The sequence below is a fragment of the Hirundo rustica genome, chromosome 16, assembly GCF_015227805.2.
Source record: "Hirundo rustica isolate bHirRus1 chromosome 16, bHirRus1.pri.v3, whole genome shotgun sequence".
In the NCBI taxonomy this organism is placed as follows: domain Eukaryota; kingdom Metazoa; phylum Chordata; class Aves; order Passeriformes; family Hirundinidae; genus Hirundo; species Hirundo rustica.
The window spans coordinates 7,144,765-7,163,869 of NC_053465.1; the positions used below are offsets into that span (position 1 = coordinate 7,144,765).

At 61.6% G+C, this 19,105-nt stretch overlaps 2 protein-coding genes across 4 annotated transcripts; one reads left to right on the forward strand and one right to left on the reverse strand.

The window, feature by feature from the left end:
• The first annotated feature begins 2,039 nt into the window (after positions 1–2,039).
• Positions 2,040–4,926, forward strand: SDCBP2 (syndecan binding protein 2). The gene is made up of 9 exons (XM_040080286.1): positions 2,040–2,050; positions 2,649–2,714; positions 2,836–2,911; positions 3,142–3,245; positions 3,414–3,575; positions 3,850–4,025; positions 4,097–4,268; positions 4,395–4,486; positions 4,571–4,926. Exons 2-9 carry the CDS (start codon positions 2,661–2,663, stop codon positions 4,623–4,625), a joined length of 891 nt encoding a protein of 296 aa, XP_039936220.1. The 5' UTR covers positions 2,040–2,050; positions 2,649–2,660; the 3' UTR covers positions 4,626–4,926.
• A 7-nt stretch (positions 4,927–4,933) lies between these two features.
• SNPH (syntaphilin) lies at positions 4,934–18,052 on the reverse strand. 3 transcript variants are annotated; one of them, XM_040080285.2, is made up of 6 exons: positions 17,986–18,052; positions 17,529–17,586; positions 10,871–10,947; positions 9,916–10,116; positions 8,263–8,412; positions 4,934–7,411 (listed from the first exon to the last, which is right to left on the reverse strand). In XM_040080285.2, exons 3-6 carry the CDS (start codon positions 10,912–10,914, stop codon positions 6,280–6,282), a joined length of 1,527 nt encoding a protein of 508 aa, XP_039936219.1. In that variant the 5' UTR covers positions 10,915–10,947; positions 17,529–17,586; positions 17,986–18,052; the 3' UTR covers positions 4,934–6,279. The 3 variants fall into 3 exon arrangements, with proteins under 3 accessions (XP_039936219.1, XP_039936218.1, XP_039936217.1); XM_040080284.2 differs by lacking the exon at positions 17,986–18,052 and adding an exon at positions 17,711–17,837; XM_040080283.2 differs by lacking the exon at positions 17,986–18,052 and having other exon boundaries at positions 10,560–10,947; positions 17,529–17,584.
• Between the last annotated feature and the right edge of the window lie 1,053 nt (positions 18,053–19,105).

A 19,105-nucleotide genomic window follows, 5' to 3' on the forward strand; every position in this document is an offset into this window, starting at 1 on the left:
GCCCTGTGTCCTGGAGGTTTTTCCTTCGCCCGTCTGTCGCTCAGCAGGGGCTGGGCTGGGCTCGGGGTGCTGTGGGGTGCTGTGTGGGGTGCTGTTCTGGGCTTTTAGGGTGCTCTGCCAGGCTTATGGGGTGCTTTGGGTGCTGTGGGGTGCTCATGGGGCGCGGTGGTTGCTATGCCAAGGTCTCAGAGTGCTCCTGAGGTGCTGTGCCAGGGTTGTGCTGCTGTGCCTTAGTGTGAGGCTCAAGTGCTCGGCCCTGGGAGCACGGTAGGATGCCTGGGGCTCCTCTTCTCTGTGGGGAGGTGATGGTGGCCTGCTCGAATTTGCATAATTAATTGCCTCACCGTAACCTATTAAGCATTGCCCTCACAGCCTTGTGCCCTTGTGGCTGTGACTCAGCTCGTTCCCATAGCCCTTGCGGCTCCAGGGAAGCCTTTACTTGCATCTTTCTGGGTTTATTTCAGTCCTTTTTGAAAGCTGGACGTGGCACTTGGGGCACAGAACATCGCCTGCTTTGGGCTTTGCTGCTGCAGCTGTGGGTGTTGTGTGTCGGACCTGCTCAGGCACCACTGTGGGCCAGTGCCTGGCTCCTCTGCTGACAACCTTTGATCAGTGTGCCATAACTGATAACACAGCCACGATCAATAACACTGCCTGTCTCAGCTGCCAAGCAAAGTTTGTGTGTCCTGGAGGGAGCAGTGGCCCTGGGGCAGGAGCAGCTCGGCCATTGGGATGGATCCCAGAGCGCCAGTGCTTGCACTGGGAGTTAGCACTGCCCTTGACTGCTGCTCAATCAAGCAGAACAGGAGCTTGTGGGGCACCAGCACCCTGCTCTGTCCTTTGCTGTGGCTGTTTCTGGGTGGAAGCTTGAGGCCAGTCTGGGTTTCTCTTCCTGCAAAGCTTTTTGCTTTAATTATTAACCAGGTGCCAGGTAGTGCCACGGCTTCTGTCTGGGGCTAAGCCAGGGCAGGGGGGAGGCCGAGGGAAGCCACCTGCCCTTGGGCCCTCAGCCCCTGCACAGCTCCTGCAGCACCCCTGAGTGCAGGTGGGGTGTGAGTCCTTCCAGCTGTGCTTTTGTAGGGATGAGGATTTCAGGGAATGAACAGGCTCCAGAGAACAATCCTCTCTCTCTGTGTGGAACTCTCTACCACGGGAGCTCGGGCTGTTCTTGTCCTGGGCTGGTCAAGGCAGCCGGGCACCATCCAGCTAAAAATAACACCAGTAAATAAAACGCTTCCTCCTGGCCTGGCACGCCGGAGCGGAGGCACAGGGAGCTGGGACGTGCCTGGCTGCGGCTCCACAGCGGGACTGGCCCCGTGCCAGGGAGCTCTGGGCTGGTGCCACCAGGTCCAGGCCTGCCCAAGCGCCCTCAGCACCCCCCTGCCCGGCTCCTGGGGACACGGTGTCAATGCCGACAGCAGAATGTCACCGCTGGCCGCTGGATCCCCAGGTGACACGGCGATGGCAGCAGGATGCCACGGCCGCCCCATGCTGAGCTCTGCGCTGGCTGAGTTTCTCCACCTGCAGCATGGGACTCCCACGCCTGGCACGTGTCCCAGGTGACGGCTGGAAGGGTGTGGGACACGGGATCCCTGTCACGGCCGCGTCAGCCCCACGCGCCAGGGCAGCGAGGTGTCAGCGGGAGCCACCGCCCACGCAGGGGATTGCGGAGGGGAACCCCCTTTGCCCCCCACAACAGGGCCTGTGGAGCCCAGGAAGGATAATGAGGGGGGGCCCAGTTGAGTGGCCCAGCCATGTGCTGGGGGGGCAGAAGTGATGCAGTGTGGGTTAGGGGGCACCATGGGGGATCCAGCCCCATCCCTGCTCCCCCAGGATGCCCAAACCTACAGTAAGCCATCCCTGACCCCATCCCAATCCCTGCAGTGCCAGGGCTCTGCATTGTTGCCTTCACCTTCCTCTTCCTCACCTGTGCCCTACCTGGTGGGGGTGCAATCATCTGAGGCTATCTGGCCCCTCCCTGGGCTGGGCCCGGCTATAAAATCCCGGGGCCAGGCAGAGGGTGTCACAAGGAACTGGGAGCTGTTGGCAGGTGAGTCCAGGGGTGCCAGGGTTGGACTTGGGGAGTCTTGTCTGTTGGATGCTGCTGCTATCCCTGGGCTGCAGGCAGAATCCTGCTGGGTTCCCACAGGGTGCAGAGCTGGGTCTGGATTTGACCCCTCCACCACCAGTTTTGGGGGAAGCTCTTTGGGGCACAGGATGCCATAGAGTAGGTTTGGGGGCACAGCCATGGGCACAGCATGGGGTGCAGAGGGGGCTGATGGTGTGTGTGAGGGCTGTTCCCATGGGACATCTCACGGCTGTGTCTGGGTAATGTTGGAATGGCCCCACAGGCCAGCTGGACATGAGGGGTCTGATGAGGGCCAAAGGGGCCATTCCCATGGGATATCCCATCCCCTATCTGCGTGGAGTTGGGATGGCTCTGTGGGACAGCTGAACTTGGGGAGCAGGACCTGCTCGGCACACAGCCGTCCGTGTCCCAGCCACCAGGAAGTGGTGATGGCCCCGGTGACACAGCCTTGAGTCACACTGGAGATTCCAGGTGACAGCCCATCTCCGGTACACGGGCTGGGAGGAATGCTTGGAGAGAGGCAACCCTGTCCTTAAAATTGCCCCATCCCTGTCCCCAGACAGCAGCAGCGATGGCAACACTCTACCCCTCCCTGGAGGACATGAAGGGCCATCAGGTCCTGCAGGTCAGTGCCAGATCAGCAGTGTTGCAGGGGGTGAGCAGACCCCAGCGAGTCCCTGTGGGGTCTCACCTCAGAGGGTCCCCAGGGTGGAGGGCACAGCACTGAGCATCCTGTCTCTTGGCAGGCACAGGCAGCAGCTGGGGTGAGGACCCCCGCCACCACAGTGGTCACCGAGAAGCCGAAGCTCACCTCGGGCACTGGTAAGGTGGGGCGTGATCAGCTCACCCTGTGCAGGGGCTGTCTGGGGGGGCTATGAGGCTTAGGGGGGGTGTTCAGCTGAGACCCCCATAACTCAGTGCGTGGGTTGGGGATGGGATTTTGGGGTCTCTTTTTGCTGGCCCAGGGTCCCAAGGGGCTCCCGGGAGGGAGGGGGCAATGGCTGTGGGTTGGGGGCCCCAGGAGCTGAGGCCACCCTCGGTATGTCCCTCAGAGCCGCCTGTACTGTACCCCAACCTAGCCGAGCTGGAGAACTACATGGGGCTGGCGCTCTCCAGCGAGGAGATCCAGAAGAACCTGCGCACGGAGGACAGCACCGTAGGTGTCTGGGCTGGCAGCTCCCTGCCCCGTGTGGCTCCCCATGGCAGAATGGGGGTCCCTCTGGTTCCTCATCCTGCCTGGGAAAGGGATGCAGCACTCCCAAGGGCTGAGGTGCACAGGGCCCTGTGTCCCCCCTGTCCCCACTGACCCCCAGCTCCCCCGCAGGCGCTGACCCCCGCCGGGCCCTCCCCAGGCCAGCTGGTCGCTCCCCTGAGCGGGAACAACGCGGGGATGCGGCGGGCAGAGATCAAGCCGGGCGTGCGGGAGATCCACCTGTGCAAGGACGAGCGGGGCAAGACGGGGCTGCAGCTGAAGAACGTCGACCAGGTGAGGGGCTGGGCTGGCACGGGGCTGGGCTGGCACAGAACGGTGTGTCATGGCACAAGCACGACAGTAGAGCACAGCGTGACACGGCAGCGTATCATGGCACGGCAACGCGTGGCATTGAATGTCACGGCGTGTGGCATTGAATGTCACGGCGTGTGGCATTGAATGTCACGGCGTGCCGCAGCACAGCAGGGTGCAGATGGCACGGCATGGGGCACGGCACGGCCACCGGTCCCTACACCAGCCCTGTGCCACCACTCCACTGCGTCCCCAGGGCATCTTCGTGCAGCTGGTGAAGGCCAACTCGCCGGCAGCGCTGGTGGGGCTGCGCTTCGGGGACCAGGTGCTGCAGATCGACGGCAAGAACTGCGCAGGATGGAGCAGTGACAAGGCCCAGCGCGCGCTGAAGAAGGCCAACCCCGAGAAAATTGTCATGGTGGTGCGGGACAGGTGAGCGGGCGGCGGCACCGCTGGCGGTGGTGGCAGTGCCGGTGGCAGCAGTGACGGCGCTCTCCCCGCAGGCCTTTCCAGCGCACCGTGACCGTGCACAAGGACAGCACCGGCCACATCGGCATAGTGGTGAAGAAGGGGAAGATCGTGTCGCTGGCCAAGGACAGCTCGGCCGCCCGCAACGGGCTCCTCACCCACCACTGCATCTGCGAGGTGAACGGCCAGAACGTCATCGGCATGAAGGTAGGGCTGTGCCTGGGCAGGGCATGACGTGCCTGGGGAGTCCAGGGTGTGGCCAGAGAATCCGGGAGGGAGGGGGATACTGAGCAAAGCTGGGCACCCCACGGACCCCCCGGCTCTCTCCCGCAGGATAAGCAGCTCACGGAGGTGCTGGCAGGGGCTGGGAACGTGGTGACACTGACCATCATCCCCACCGTGATCTACGAGCACATGGTCAAACGGTGAGAATGTGGGGCTGCAAGGACCCCCTCCACCCCACAGGGACCCCCAGGTTCCCCCCACTGACCTCCCTTCCCTCTGCTCAGGCTCTCATCAGGGCTGGTGAAGTCATCCATGGACCACTCCATCCCTGACCTGTGACACCATCACTGCTGTTCTGGGGAGCTGATGCTGGAAGCCCAGAGGGCCCGCTGAGGGGACCCCACAGCACCTCCAAAGGAGCTATTTTAGCACAAAACCCCTTATCCTGGGTGGTTCTTCCTCTCCTCAGCAGGGATGGGGCAGATGTCTTGTACCAGGGTCCCGTTGTCCCCGTGTCCCTGCTTGGGCCACCCCCCCTCAGGGCGGATGCCAAGGGCTGGCTCCAGCCAAAGCAGACACAGACCCAGACGTTTATTACATCCACCACAGAGAGCGAGTACAGGACAGGGGAAACAAGAAGAGGGGGGTTACAGCTTTTTCAGTTCTGTATTTAAAAAATATATTATATAGATTTGTCTTTCAAATATAGTCGTTACATTTATTTCTTGGCAAAGCTTTGGATAGTCTAACAGACGTGTACACAGATCCACAAATACATTGCACGAGAGGCGAATATCCCAGCTGCCCCGGCTGCCTGGACACTGCTGCTCCCCAAATCTTTCCCCCGGCACCTGGTGCTGTGCTGGTGGCAGAGCTGCTGTCCCCACTGCTCCCCAGCACGGGCAGAGCCAGCGGGAAGGGGATGCAGGGAAGCGTGGGGCACACGGGATGTGGCACGTGCCCCTCTGGGGACCGCTGGACACCGGCGTGTGGAGCATCACCGGCTGCCAGGGCACCTGGCCGGGGGCACCCATGGGTGGGGGAGAGGGCTTGGGTTGGGGTTGGGGAGAAACACTGTTAGTTCAAGTCACGAAGAAACCACAGACATTCGTGGGGTGGGAGTGCGGCGCGCCCGGGGGAGCCCCAAGTCCCGCACCCCAGCAGCCCCGCTGAGCAATCCTTGCTGTCTTTGTGTTTCAACAACAACAACAAAAAAGGCATTTTTTCCGGAGGCCACCGGCAAAGCAGAGGTTTGGGTGGGCCGGGGCAGCAAAGGGCTTGGCTCTGCCTGCATGGCAAGGCCCGCACCCCAGCAAAGGCATCCGAGCTCCAGCACATGGTGGGACCCGCCGGCATCACGGCTGACAAAACTGCAGGAGCCCCCGGCAGCCAGAGTCCCAACAGCCGGGCTTCAGTCTGTACCCCCAAAAAAGTGAATATAGTGCAAAGCAAAGGGAGGGAGAGCCCACAGCTTCCTCGGGGGGCTCCGTGCGTGAGCTGCGGCCCAGTTCCACCCCAGTGTGGGAGGCATCTCCTAGGGAATGGGGGGCTGGCCCGAACCGCTCCGGAGCCGATCCCTGTGTCTGGACAGGAACTCCCCATCCCCTGCCCACAGACAGAGGCAGCACCTGGAGCAAAGAACCAGCGCTGCCAGCGGCTCCTTGCCATCAGCCGCCCGTGGCAGGGCTGGCTCCGGGGGTAACCCAGCGACAAACAAAAAGCAAGTGCGATGGAGGGAGAGCCCCCGTGGCGGGTGCAGTCCCACAGCTCCCCGCAGCCAGAGGCACGGACAGGGTGTCCATCGGCGCGGGGTGACGCTGACCCCTCTTCCAACAACGGTTCTTTCCCTCCTCCAGGACAAAGGAGCTGGGGGGGGCCAGCACACCTCGGTGCACCCACAGAGCCCTCGGCCCCTTCCCACCCGCCAGAGCCACGCCGGGGCTTTACAATCAGCAGTCGGGTCCGTGGGGGCGGGCGGGGGGCGTCGGAGGGGTCAGGGCTGGGCAGCGCCTCCTGGGCTGGCGACGGGGCGACAGCCCATCCTGCGGATGGAGTGCAGGGCGACGGTGCAGCAGCCCCGCAGCAGCGAGCTGATGTTGTAGATGGGCTGGCCCTGCCGCCGCTGCGAGCGGCACAGCCAGGCCACCGTGGGCACCGCCGGCACCACCACGGCCAGCAGATCCACGATGAAGTGGCGGCTCCAGTAGCTCTTGGAAGGGTTGGTCTCGCAGCCGGTCACCTCCGTCAGCTCCTCCTCCGCCACGCAGGCGATGGCCACCGAGGGGCTGGCGCTGGGGGGCTGCCGCACCGCCGGCTTGCAGGGAACGCTCCCCTCGGCACCGGCAGCCGCCGTCGCGGCGTCGGGCTCGGCCACCGTCAGGTCCGTGCTCCCGGTGGGGTTGGCGAGCTCGGGGACGGGCATCGTGTCTTCCATTTCAGAGACCCAGGCGGAGGTGGGGCTGCCCAAGCTGCAAGCCTGGGACTTCATCACCTTCTCTAGGATGGTGTCCAGGTCGGGCTGGCAGGGCACGAAGTCCGTCTGGATGGCCCGCTCCTGCATGCAGCTGGCCTGCACCCCCGCCTCCGCGCTGCTCCGCAGTCCCAGCACCTTCTCGTAGGTGTTGCTGGGGGGCAGGCGGGCGCCGGGCTCGCCCCCCTCCTCCAGCGAGTCCGTGTGGCCCGGAGCCTCCTCCATCCCCACGAAGCCGCTGTCGGCCCCCTCGTCCAGTGAGATGGTCTGCGAGCCCCCCACGTTGCGGTCCCCGGCTCCCTGGTCGCTCAGCTTGGTGTAGGTGGAGCTGCGGGTGAGGGATCGGGCCGGGGACCCCCCGGCAGATTCGCCGGCGCCCTCCTCCTTCAGCGCCCCGTTCTGTGCCACCTCCATGCTGTGCAGCAGCGTCTCCAGCTTCTTGTTCTGGATGTTGATATCCACGAAGTACTTCTGGAGGCCTTTGTCCTTCTCCAGCAGGTTGTTCTTCACCGTGTCGATCACCTGCTTCAGCTGCTTGATCTCCTTGCGAGCCTCTTTCAGCGCCAGCTGGGCCTCCACGCGGTGGCACTCCTCCTCGATCCAGTCCTCCTGCATCCGTGACAGCTGCGTCTTCAGGTCCTCGATCTCAGCATCCCTGTGGAGACGGGAGGGCACCACCGCGGCGCTGAGGGGGCTGCAGGGACAGCCCTGTCCCCTGCCCCAGCACTGGGCTGCAACCAGATCACCCAGTAACACCTCCCAACGGGGAACAAGGGATGGATCCAGGGGCTTAGGGACCCTCAGGAGTGATGCTCAGGGAGCCGCAGGAGCAATGTCCAGGGACCCCCAGGAGTGATGCTTAGGGACCCCCAGGAGTGACACTCAGAGACCCCAAGGATGGGTGTTTAGAGACCCTCAGGACTGATACGTGGGGACTCTCAGGACTGATGCTTGAGGACCCTCAGGACTCATGCTTGAGGACCCTCAGGACTGATGCTCAGGGCTCCGTGACAGCACTGTTCAGAGCACTGGGAGCTCAGGGATCCCTGGAAGTGATACCCAGCCTTCTCCCTGAGAGGCTGCAGCGCCCAGGTCTCCCGAGGGCTGCGTGGGGGTGGGCAGGTGCCCCGGGCGGGTGCGTGGCAGCTGGCACGGCGGCGGGGCTGTGCCTAAGCCTGAGAGGAGCAGATGGGGATTAGCCACCCTCTGACGCTGAAATTCAGCAAAGGAAATGGCAGGGACTTAAACAGGGTGAGAGGAGAACAGAGCCACTGCAGGTGGGACGTGGGACCCTCCAGCCTCCAAATCTGTGGCTCACAGGTAGGACAGGCAGCAGCACCACATCCCACACGCCAGCAATGCCGTGGTACAGCCGTGACCTCGGTCCCAGGGCACGAGGACAAGGTGCCATGCTGGGAACTGGGACACCCAGAAGAACCAGTCCCAGACAGGAGCTGCCACAGACAGGAGCAGGGGCGATGGCTGGTGCTGGCATGACCCGCTCACCTGTCCTGCAGCCGCTCCTGCGTGTCCTTCAGGCGAGCCTTCAGGTGCCGGATGCAGACCTCCTTCTGCTGCAGGGGAGTCAGGTACTGCTCCGGCGTCGGTGGCTTTATCCCATGGTTGTCACTGCAGAGGTTGTACTTGGACGAGCGCCTGCGGGGACACAGATGTCACCCACTGCCAGTGCCAGGGTCAGCACAGGCTTGACCCAGGGGTTCTAAGGCCTGCTTTCGGGGTGCAGCCTCATAATACATCCCAAAGGAGGCCTGAGAGCAGCAGGGGCAGGGTGGGTGCATGAGAGTGCTGTGCCCTGGCAAGAGGGGCAGGGTGGGTGCCGTGTGTTGTGCCTCTGGCAGGACAGACAGGCAGGGTGTCTTTGGTGCTGTGCCCTGGGCAGGAGGGTGGGTGCAGCTCCTGGACACAGCTGCTGTCAGGTGCTGAGCCCTCTGTGGTGCTGGGGCATGAACACAACCGGGGGCACCGAGGTCTCCGTGTGCCCAGAGTGACCTTCCTGGAAACAACTGGTGTGGATGGATACCCCGGAGCGGGATCAGCTCTGACAGAGGTGGAGGCACAAGATGGGGAATGGAAGAGTTTGGGATGGAGCAGGTCTTGAGACAGTGGCTGTCCTGCCCATGGGGAGGAAGCCAGGGAATCCAGCATCTGCTCCGGGCTGGGCCAGCAGCACCTCCGGACCCTCCTTGTGCCACCACTGGCGCTGGGGCAGATGAAGTGACATCTCTGGCCCAAAGCCTGGGACAGAGCAGGGGCTGGTCAGGGACAGGGCTACATAGCCAAGCTGGGAGGCACATGGAGAGCTGAGAGCTGCACGAGTGGCTCTGGCACAGCAGCAGAGGAGCCAAACTCCCCAGGTACGGAAAGGAGGCATCCCAAAGCCGCCCTGCATGGTGTCCATCAGCCCAGCAGCCTTAAGCCATGTCCAGAAGCATTGTGTTAGAAGCATCCATGCCTTGGAATGCCCCACGGCAGCAGGATGGCCACCGCCCCTGGCCGCAGCACGCACAGAACCTGCTCTCCATGTCGCCCTCAGGCCCCTCAGATCCTCCCAGAACGATTCCACCTCTGGGAGCTGGCAGGGGCAGAGGACAGGCAGGCGATGAGCAGTGCACCGAGCTGCTGTGCCTGCAGGGCTGGTGCCCATCCACAGCTTGGTGCCGGCTGTTTGTGCCCCAAACACGCCCGGAGCTCCCTGCTGAGAAGCCAGGGGGCCGCCAGCTCTTGCCAAACCTTTGCCGGGCAACACAAGGGGACGGAAGCGAAGCTCTTGCTCTCGTGCCTTTGGTCTGGAAGGATCCAGGCGCTCCTTGGAACGCGGGAGCGGCGAGAGGGAGCGTGCAGCGTGCAAGCCACAGCCACAGCAGGATGGAGCGGGGGATCCCTGGGTGGCAGGCGGGGGCACAGGGAGGGAGACGACACGACAACAGCGGCGGAGAGGTTTGGAGCAGGAGGGTGGTGAGGGTCTGTTGGAGACGCACCAGCAGCTCCGCCAGCTCCGGCTCCCCCAGCCACCAAGCGCACAGCCTCGCTGCAGCGGCCCCTGCGCTCCTGTCCCCGCTGGGCACGGCAGCACGGGGGGCTGCTCCCCCTGCCCGGGGGCACCCGGCAGCCGCCCTGGGGCCACGGGTGATGGGTTACCTTGGGGTGGGGCTGCTGTCGCTGCCCTTGCAGGAGCCAGAATTGCTGCTGCTGCTCAGCGAGGAGGTGCCGTAGGTGTCCCTCCCGGGGGGCGAGGGGCGCCTGGAGGCAGGGAGAAGAGGCTGTGTCTCAGGCCGAGTGGCTGAGGGCGCTGAAGACTTAAAGAAGGAGGCAAAGCCACTCCGTCCATAAACCCCGCGACTGCCAACCACCACACCGAGAACACACAAGACAAAAGGACAAAACAAACAGCAGGGATCAAAATTGCACGGACATGGTGACGGGCACAAAGGCAGGGCTAGGGGGGGATGTCCACCCACTCCCCCTTCCCTGGCGTGGCAGCCCATGGATGCTGGCGCAGCATCCTTGCACCCTGAGGACCTTGGGAGCCCCTGGATCCCCTTGGGAGCCCCTTGAGAGTCCCCTGGGAGCACAGTCCCGGCATAGCTCGAGCCATATCTGCCAGAGCATCACCTAACGTGGGCAGCTCTGCCTCTTCTCCCTGCCCACGCTGAGCCTGTACCTCCATAACAGCAGTCCAGGTCATGGAGACATTGGGAGGGGAATAAATGCTTTTTCCCTCTTTTTTTTTTTTTTCTCTTAATCACTCAGCTCAAGGAGACATTTTCCAAGGGCTAACATACCTCCCAGTTTCACTGCCCCAACCCAGTGCTCTCCACCACTGCCTGCCTTCGCCTGGACGGACGGAGGGGTCGGTCCTGGCTGTGGCACAGACGGACAGAGGGACGGGGCGTGCAGCACTCGGGGAGCTGCATGCACGGACAGGGAAGTGCTGTGCAGCGGGCAGCGCCATGCAAACCCCTGAAAGCTGGGCTGGGGGTTCGTGCTGCGAAGTGGCAGCTGGTGGTGGAGGTGTGGGGATCGTGGGGATCGTCTCATCCCGGCTGCAGGCGCTGGTGTCCAGTCCCGAGGCCAGAGGTTGAAGCATATTCACCTTCGTGATCCTGTGGACGCGCGTCTGCTCCCCGGCACAGACATGGCCACGGTGCCACGGGTCCTGGGCACAGGGAACTGCGGGCAAAGGCAACAGAGAGAGCAGGTGAAGGCAGGAAAATGGCCCTGATGAGATCAGGACCCTGTGGGGTGAGCCCAGGCATCACCATAGTCCCCAGGGCCACCAGTACAGAGACAGGTGAGGACAGCAGCCCCTGTACATCTGGGCTCTGCTTCCCATTTGTCTCCCATAGCCCAGAAATGCCAGAATGCTGCATGCCTGTGGTCCCACCAGGATCCTGGGGGCACAGTGCCCTTAATTTAACGGGCAGACCAGAAGCAGAGCAGGTGCCTGCCCATGGTCTGGAGCCCCATCCCTGTCAGGAAGCAGGGTAATGCCACAGGGACACAGAGTGCCTGCAGTGGTACAAGGGCTCAGACCCAGCCGTGGAGCTCCCCGGGCAGGCAGCCCTCCCTGCAGTGGGCTTCGTGCCTGCTTTTCCTTAATTAAGTGCAAATCCCCCATTCAGCAGTGAAATCAGGTGAGGAAGAACAGATTCCTGCATGATGAGGCAGCAGCTGCTAATCCCTAGGGAAACACAGAGCCCGCTTTCCTGTAGATAAATAGGCCAGATCCAGAGGCTTGCAGCACCTCGGGCACACGTGGGATGTGGGGGAGTGAGGGAAGCATCTGCTCAGCACCCGCATCCTGCCGAGCATCCTGTGGCATCACTGGGATCCCCACTGCGCTCCCACATTGCCAGAGACCGATGGGCCAGGGGCAGCACGGGCCGCCCCCCCCGCCGTCCCCAGGCCTATTCACAATGCCAGCTTTTATCTCAGATTTTGGCAGAGCGGTGCAGGAGATGGGACCTGCCAACAGATAATCGATGGGTGACAGGAAACACTCCCTGCTGCTGGCCCTGCTCCAGGGGAGTGCGAGGAGTGGGACAACAGGAAGGGGGGCACATCCAGCTCAGCCCAGTGCAGCCTTCTGCAATTACGCCCCAGGTTATTTTTCTTCCAGGATACCTCAAAGCCCACCCTGGCCAATCCAGGCCCTTGCTCTGCCCAGGATTTGCTGCTCCCAGATCCCCAAACCAGGGCACCAAAGACCCCAGAGCACTGGTGCTGTGAAGTCCCAGGTCCCAGCAGGCACAGTGCCCTGTGACAGAGGGGTGCCAGCACCCCGGGGACACTGCAAGAAAGACTTGGGATCCTGCTGCTCCCACCTAGGATGGATTTGCCTGGAGATGACCAGGGCAGGGGAAGGCAGTGCTCTGTCCTGCTGGATCACTGCTCCCAAGTGGGCAGCGAGCTCTGCTACTGCAGCAGCGTGAATCAGCATCCACCAAGAGCCGCGCGTGGCCTCACGCTGGAGGGAGCATCCTCCAGGATTCCCTGTCACCCTCCAGCAGTGCCACACGGGGCTGCAGCACAGCCTGGACCCCTGCGGCTCTCAAGCAGGGATTTAGGGAGTTTTGCGAGGATTCATTCCTCACCCTCTCCCACGCAGTCCAGTGGTATCTGGTATTATCCCAGGGCATGTGGTGCCCCTCATCAGCTCAGCTGTACCCGTTCCCCACTCGTGGCAATGTCACCCTCGTGCCACACCGCTCTGTGCAGGGGTCCCTCTGTGCCCCAGTGACACCAGCAAGTGCCAGCATTGCAGATGGCACGTGTGTGTCCAGCACAGGGGGCTCCTGAGAGCTCCCCACACCACACCCCAGGCACCTGCTGCCAGCACTGCAGCCTGGAACGGCTCTGTGGGGACACCTGGATTTGGCCTCATGTCTGGGACCTCACTCCCTCCTCCTCCCACTGCTGCAGACTTGCCTGGTGCCCACACCAAGGCTTGATGCCTTCCACAGCACCCAGGGTGTCTGGAATTTAATCAGTGATAATAAATTGTCATTATGCCCAAAGGATCAGTGGGGCACTTCAGTCTCCCCAGAAGCCTCACTGTGCCCACAGGCCGCCCAGGACAGGCCTAGGATTCCTCTGAATCCCACAGTCCCCAGACATGGGCAGATTCAGCACCAAAGCTGAACACACAGCTTCCCATGCGGTACGTGGCTACTAAAGGCGAAGGAAATGATGGATGTGCACTTAGAATTACCCCATCACATGGACAAGGGTGAGCAGTTGCAGCACTAACAGAGCCTCACCAGGAAAGCAAGGGGAAATCCAGGATTAACCCTGGTCTAGTGGGTGGCATCCCTGCCCACAGCAGAGGGCTAAAATGACAGAATGGTTTGGGTTGGGAGAGACCTTGGAGACGCCATCTCATTCCAACCCTCTGCCATGGGCAGGGACACCTTCCACTAGACCAGGTTGCTCCAAGCCCTGTCTCAACTCAGCCTTGAACATTTCCGAGGATGGAGCAGCCACAGATTCTCTGGGCACCCTGTGCCAGGGCCTCACCACCCTCACAGGGAAGAATTTTTTCCAAATATCCAATCTAACCCTGCCCTCTGTCAGTGGGAAGGGATTCATCCTTGTCCTGGCACTCCATGCCCCTGTCCAAAGTCTCTATCCAGTTCTCTTGGAACCCCTTTAGGCACTGGGAGAGGCTCTCAAGGTCTCATCGGAGCCTCCTCTTCTCCACCAGCTCTCTCAGCCTGCCTGCACAGCAGGGGTGGTGAGGGCAATGCACGGCCCCAGACGAAGGTGACCTGGGGGCACTGGCTTGTCTCCACACTGGTGGCCCAGCAGGACCCAGCTCAGCACAGCACCTCCGCGTCTGCCCTCACTACCTGGGAATGCCAGCATGGGCCAGGGTCCGACACCTCAACTTATACCAGAACCAGAGACTGTCCTGCAAATCACTGGCATGTGGTGCAGCACCCTGAAAATCCCCTAAAATGCAGCTTGAGGGCTGAGCAGGGTGGGCACTGCCCATTGCAAAGACCAGCGTGTTGCCGGTGCTGCCAACAGCGAAACTCCCTGTGAGTCTCCCAGCACATGTGGAACAGAAGGGCAGAGCTTTGACAAAAAACAGCACCATGGAACCAGGGTTTGTTCTGTGCAGTGGAATTAGCCTGGAGAATTCCTGGTAAATAAAAGCAATGGGCCTTGATAAGGAAACAGCCGGAGCTACAGCATGAAAAAGCGGATCCCCCACAGAGGGCTGGGAGGCAGAATCCGCACAAGTCCCCCACAGTGCCACTGTCCTGGGGTGGGTGACACTATGGGGCTCATCTCCTGGTGGGTCCTCAGCTCCTACCTGCCACAGAGGGGACCTTGGGCACTGCTGACCTTTGGAACACACCATGATAGTGACGGATAGCAGAGCAGTGACAGAGTGGGGGCTCAGCCTGGTGCCCCAGAGGAAGATTTCCCCAGGCTCAGCTGGATCACTGCCCCACAGAGATACTTCTTCGCCTCAAATCCTCCCACTTCCCCACTCCTTGCTGGATGCCCTGGCTGTGCCAGTAATGGACAAACCAGGCTGGGCAGGTGTGGCTCTTCCAAGATGCTTCTCAGATGGGAAACAGGGACACAGGACCCCTAGAGAGACCCTCAGCGCTGGCTCAGTGAAGCCTCCGATGGCTCCTCAGGCTTGTTCCTCTCAGGGTTTCAGGGCTGCAAGCTCAAGAGTTTGCTCCATCAGCTTCCAAAACTCAGCTTCTGTGGGATTCAGAGGGATCCAGCCACTGCCAGCTCACCCCATCCCCACAGGGAGCAAGGGAGAAGGTGTGAGAGCCCTCAGCTCACTGCCAGTGTCAACCCTCAGCACAACACTGCTGTGCCAGCAGCCGCCACATTTCCCCGGATTTCTCGCTCACTGCTTCCTTTGTCGGGGCTCCCATCACCCTGCCTGCTGCCGGATTCCTGTGTTTCCCTTGGCACATCCTGTCTGTGGAATATTTTGCAATGGTGGCACTGAGCCCAAGCGTCTGAGAGCAGCTTCACCCACTGCAGAGACCTGGGAGAGGAACTGTGGTGGCCCCATGGTTCCCCTGGGAGATCTTCAGCCTCCCAGGATGAACAAGATTAAAAGCAGCGGGAACACGGAGAGGGAAACCACAGCTTTGTTTTTCCAGGGGTCAAAATGGGCTCCCAAGGACCTACCCTGCCTTACTGCCTTACTGACACCGGCTCTGCTTTTCTACATGCTAAAAATAAGCAAAGCGCTGGATGTGGCCAACAACCAGCAGCTGATGTGGGGCAGAGCCCTCGCTCCTGGACAGTGGCAAGGCCAGGGGTGCTTGGACTGGAAAAGGGACTGGGATACAGCTGGGTCACAGTGGGAAGGAGCAGGATGCAGCAACCAGGGCTGGCAGAAGTCCTGGCGCAGGAGTGGGTCAGCACTGGGGCCACCACCTGGGCAGCTGCGGGCAAACATCCCTGACTCTGTCCACTCCTCCTGCCAAGGGGGATTTTTGGGACACAGGGATTGCTTTGCTTTTGCTCCCAGAAGATTCCAAGGATGTGGCAATATCTCCAGAGGCTGGGAGCCTCTGCTCCAGTGTAGATGGGTTCATCCCAGAGCTTCACCTGGGTCCCAGGCAGAGGGAGATCATGGAATCACAGACCCATTTAGGTAGGAAAATACCTCTAATACCGTCAAATCCAACTGCTAACCCAGCGCTGCCAAAGCCACCACTAAATCCAGCTCAGGGCAGAGACGAGTGCTCGGGGCACAAGCAGAGACAAACCCCATGGGGTGTTTATGCAACACCACCAGAAAAGTCAACGTTGCTAAGAGTGGTTGTATCCCATTCCAAAAGGCAGGAGCATCTCCTTTTATCCTCCTATTTGTTATAAAACGCTGAGTTGACATCCAGAGATTACAGGAAAACAGACACCATTTGGAAAGCTCGGGTTATGCAGCTCATCGCTTTTCCAGCTGACCTGGCTGCAACTCCGAACTGGGAGGTGGCAATTCCCAGCCCTCATTAGCTAAAAATAAGGTGCTTGACCAGAGGACAAAGGCTGGACTCTCGCTGGGGACTCTGGAGCCAAAGGGAAATGGGAAAAGAGCTCCATGACAAGTGCTGTAGCAGCATCAGAGCAGGAGTGGGACAGCCAGACCCCGTGGTCTCACCCCGAGCCAGGAAGGTCAGCAGGATGGGATGGAGGCCACATCCCACTGCACAGCCCATCCTGCAGAGGTGCTCTGGCAGGAGCCGAGCTGAGCCGTGTGAAGCAGAAGGAACAGCCCCCTCCTTTGAGATACAAAGGCAAAAACCTGGAAGACAAACCCAGCTTCCAGTGCAACAGCTCCTCCTCCCCTCCGTGCCTCGGCGCGGCGGAAGCAGGTCTCCCCTAACCACCATCCACCTTGAGCGAGGGCTGGCAATGACGGCGGTGCCGGGGGATTAGCCCTGCTCCTCACACCGCTGGAATGGCCTACTTTAACCACACGCCACATCCCCTGCCGCAGCGCTTCCGAGATGGGAGCACGGGCACTGCCCCTCCGACCCCCACCCTGGGACCCCTGCACACCAGGATTTGCATCTTCTGGCACAAGGTCATAGCACAACGTGCCTGCTGCCCAGAGAGGGTGGGAACATTGGGATTTTATAGGCAAAGCAAGCACCCAGCAGTGGGTTCTGTGCAGCAGCCACAGCGCTGACCTTGTGGGGAGGAGAGAACAGAGCACCCGGCTCATCAACCCGCTCGGGTGTTCCTGTGTCCCTTTGGAGATGGAGCACGAAGCCATTAAATAATAAAATGTCAATTGCAGAGCAGCCCCAGCTCCTGCAATGCCCCACGGTGCCGGAGACTCTCCGGGATACTGCATGAGCAGATGTGGGGCTGGTGCTTGAAGGGAGAGTCTGGGGAATGAGATGTGGGTTCGGGGCATGCAGGGAGGGTTTGGGGTGTGCAGGGACGGTCTGGTGCATGTGATGTGGGTCTGATCCATGTGACATGGGATTGGCGGATGCAGGGAGGGTCTGGTGTATGAGATCTGGATCTGGGGTGTGCAGTGAGGGTCTGGTGCTTGCAGGGAGGGTCTGATGCATGTGACAATGATGCAGACAAGGGTCTGGTGCATGAGATATTGGTCTGGCGCATGTGATGTGGGACTGGGGCATGCAGGGAGGGTCTGGTGCATGAAATGTGAGTCTGGGGTGCGCAAGAAGGGTCTGGGTCGTGCTGAGAGGGTCTGGGGTGTGTGATGTGGGTCTGGGGCATGCAGGGAGGGTCTGGTGCATGTGAAGTGGGTCAGGTGCATGCGATGTGGGTCTAGCGAGTGCAGTGCAGGTCCGGTGAGTGAAATGCATGGCTGATGCTGCTGTGTGGGTCTAGTGCACGTCAAACGGGTCGAGGCTGTGAAGCAGGACTGGTGGCTGTGGTGGGGGTCGAGGTGGGTTTGCAGTGTGGGTCAGAGGGTAAGATATGGGTCTGACAAGTCAGACACGGGTCCAGCGCACGCCGCGGGCTCTGGTGCAGCAGAACGGGTCTGGTGTGTGCCGCGGGGGTCTGGCACACGCAATGCGGGTGCGCTGCGGGCCCGATGCGTGACCCGCCCCGAGCACCCCGTGCCCCGGGAAACCCCCCCCGCTCCCGTCCCCCCCGATGCGGAGCGGCGCTGGCAGACCCGGCTGCGCCCCCCGCCTCCCCCCAGCCCGAATCCGCAGAAAGGGATGAGTCACGGCGGCCGCGGGGCCCCGCACCGCGCCCCCCGCACCGCGCCCCGCACCGCTCACCTGCGCGGGGCCCCGCCGATGTCGGGGGCGGCAGCGCCGGGGTGGGGGGCTCAGCGACCTGCCGGGGAAGGGAGAGAGCGGACGGTGAGCGGAGGCAGCTGGGGGCCCGGTGCGGTGCCCGGTGCCCGGTGCGGTGCCCCCCGCCCCACCCCGCGCCCCGCGCCCTCCCCCGCCTCCATCACCTGCGCCGGCCTCCATGGGTGCGGCGGGGCGGCCGGGAGAGCTGGAGGGATGAGGGAGGGAGGAGGGAGGGATGGAGGAGGGATGGATGGAGAAGGGAGGGAGGGATGGATGGAGAAGGGAGGGAGGCAGGGAGGGATGAGCCGTGCAGCTGCGTAATTTGCTCCCTCCTCTGCGATCTTAAAGCGACGGCGCAGCGGGTGCCTCCCCTCGCCCCCCCCGCCGGGTGTCCCCCCGTTTCTATGGCAACTCCCCTCTGCCGGAGCGGCACAGCCACCTCGAAAAAAGGAAACCAGCCGGCTTTCGGGGTCCCTCCCAGTCTGCGAAGCCCTCCGGGCGGGGTGTGCCCTGCGCCCGATGGCTCTGGGCTCCTCGCCCCGCGTAACCCCGGAGGAGGAGGAGGAAGGGGAGGGGGGAGCCGGGGCGGCCCCGCGCTGCGGCCACCCGGCCCTCGGAGTCCCTCCAGCGTCGTAGTTTTAATTTTAAGCAGTCCAGCTCTGAGGAGATCCCTGCCTCTAATTAGTGACGCACTTTCATAAAGTCAAGTCATTAAATAACCGGAATTTTGTGCCCCATTTCAATCCCATCTGGCTCAACCCTAATCGCCGGGGCTGGGGTGGAGAAGCAGCGACAGCCACCCCAGAGCTGCTGTTCCGGGCTGTGGCTGGCGACCGGGAAGTTTGGGAGATGATGCTGAAGGCTGGCACGGCACGGCACGGCACGTCCCGTTCTCCAGCACAGCCCGGTTACTCACGGCACTTCCCACACGCTTCCTGCTGTAACTGTCAAGATCAACCTTCCCAAATTATTTGCCGAGGAAACGTCTCGGGAGCCCCCGCGCCACGTCCTGCAGCAGGGCACCGGCTCCTGCGGCGCTCCCTGCCCGCGGCCAGGAGCGGCCAAGGTCGGCTGCGGATGCTCCCGTAGGGACCAGGAGTGTGAGAGATGCACAGGTGCCTGTGTTACAAACATCCACAGAACATCCAGCGTGTGTGGATCCATCCATATGGACTTATGGAGGGAAATGTTAATGTGGGAAATATTCAGTCAGAGTAGAACCTGCGCCCAGTGTCTGGACCTGAGGCCCATTGTGATTCCCAGACATTCCCAGCTTCATTTGTTACTCCCCCATGGTTATTCCAGAGTTTTGACAAACCTGTTTGGTTTGTCAGTCTTTCTTCCAGCACTATTTCCTGCATGATTTGTACCTCATTTATCCTGACACACAGACTGTTTTCAGTGTATATATATATATCCTGCCTCCCATTTATTCCTGCCCGCCTCCAGCTGCCTTTTGTTTCCCTCTTTCCCGGTGAATCCAACGCACAGCCTCTCTCCTTGAAAGGAAAATTAATGAGTTATCACATCGGCTGCCACTGGAGCAGCTCTGACCATGT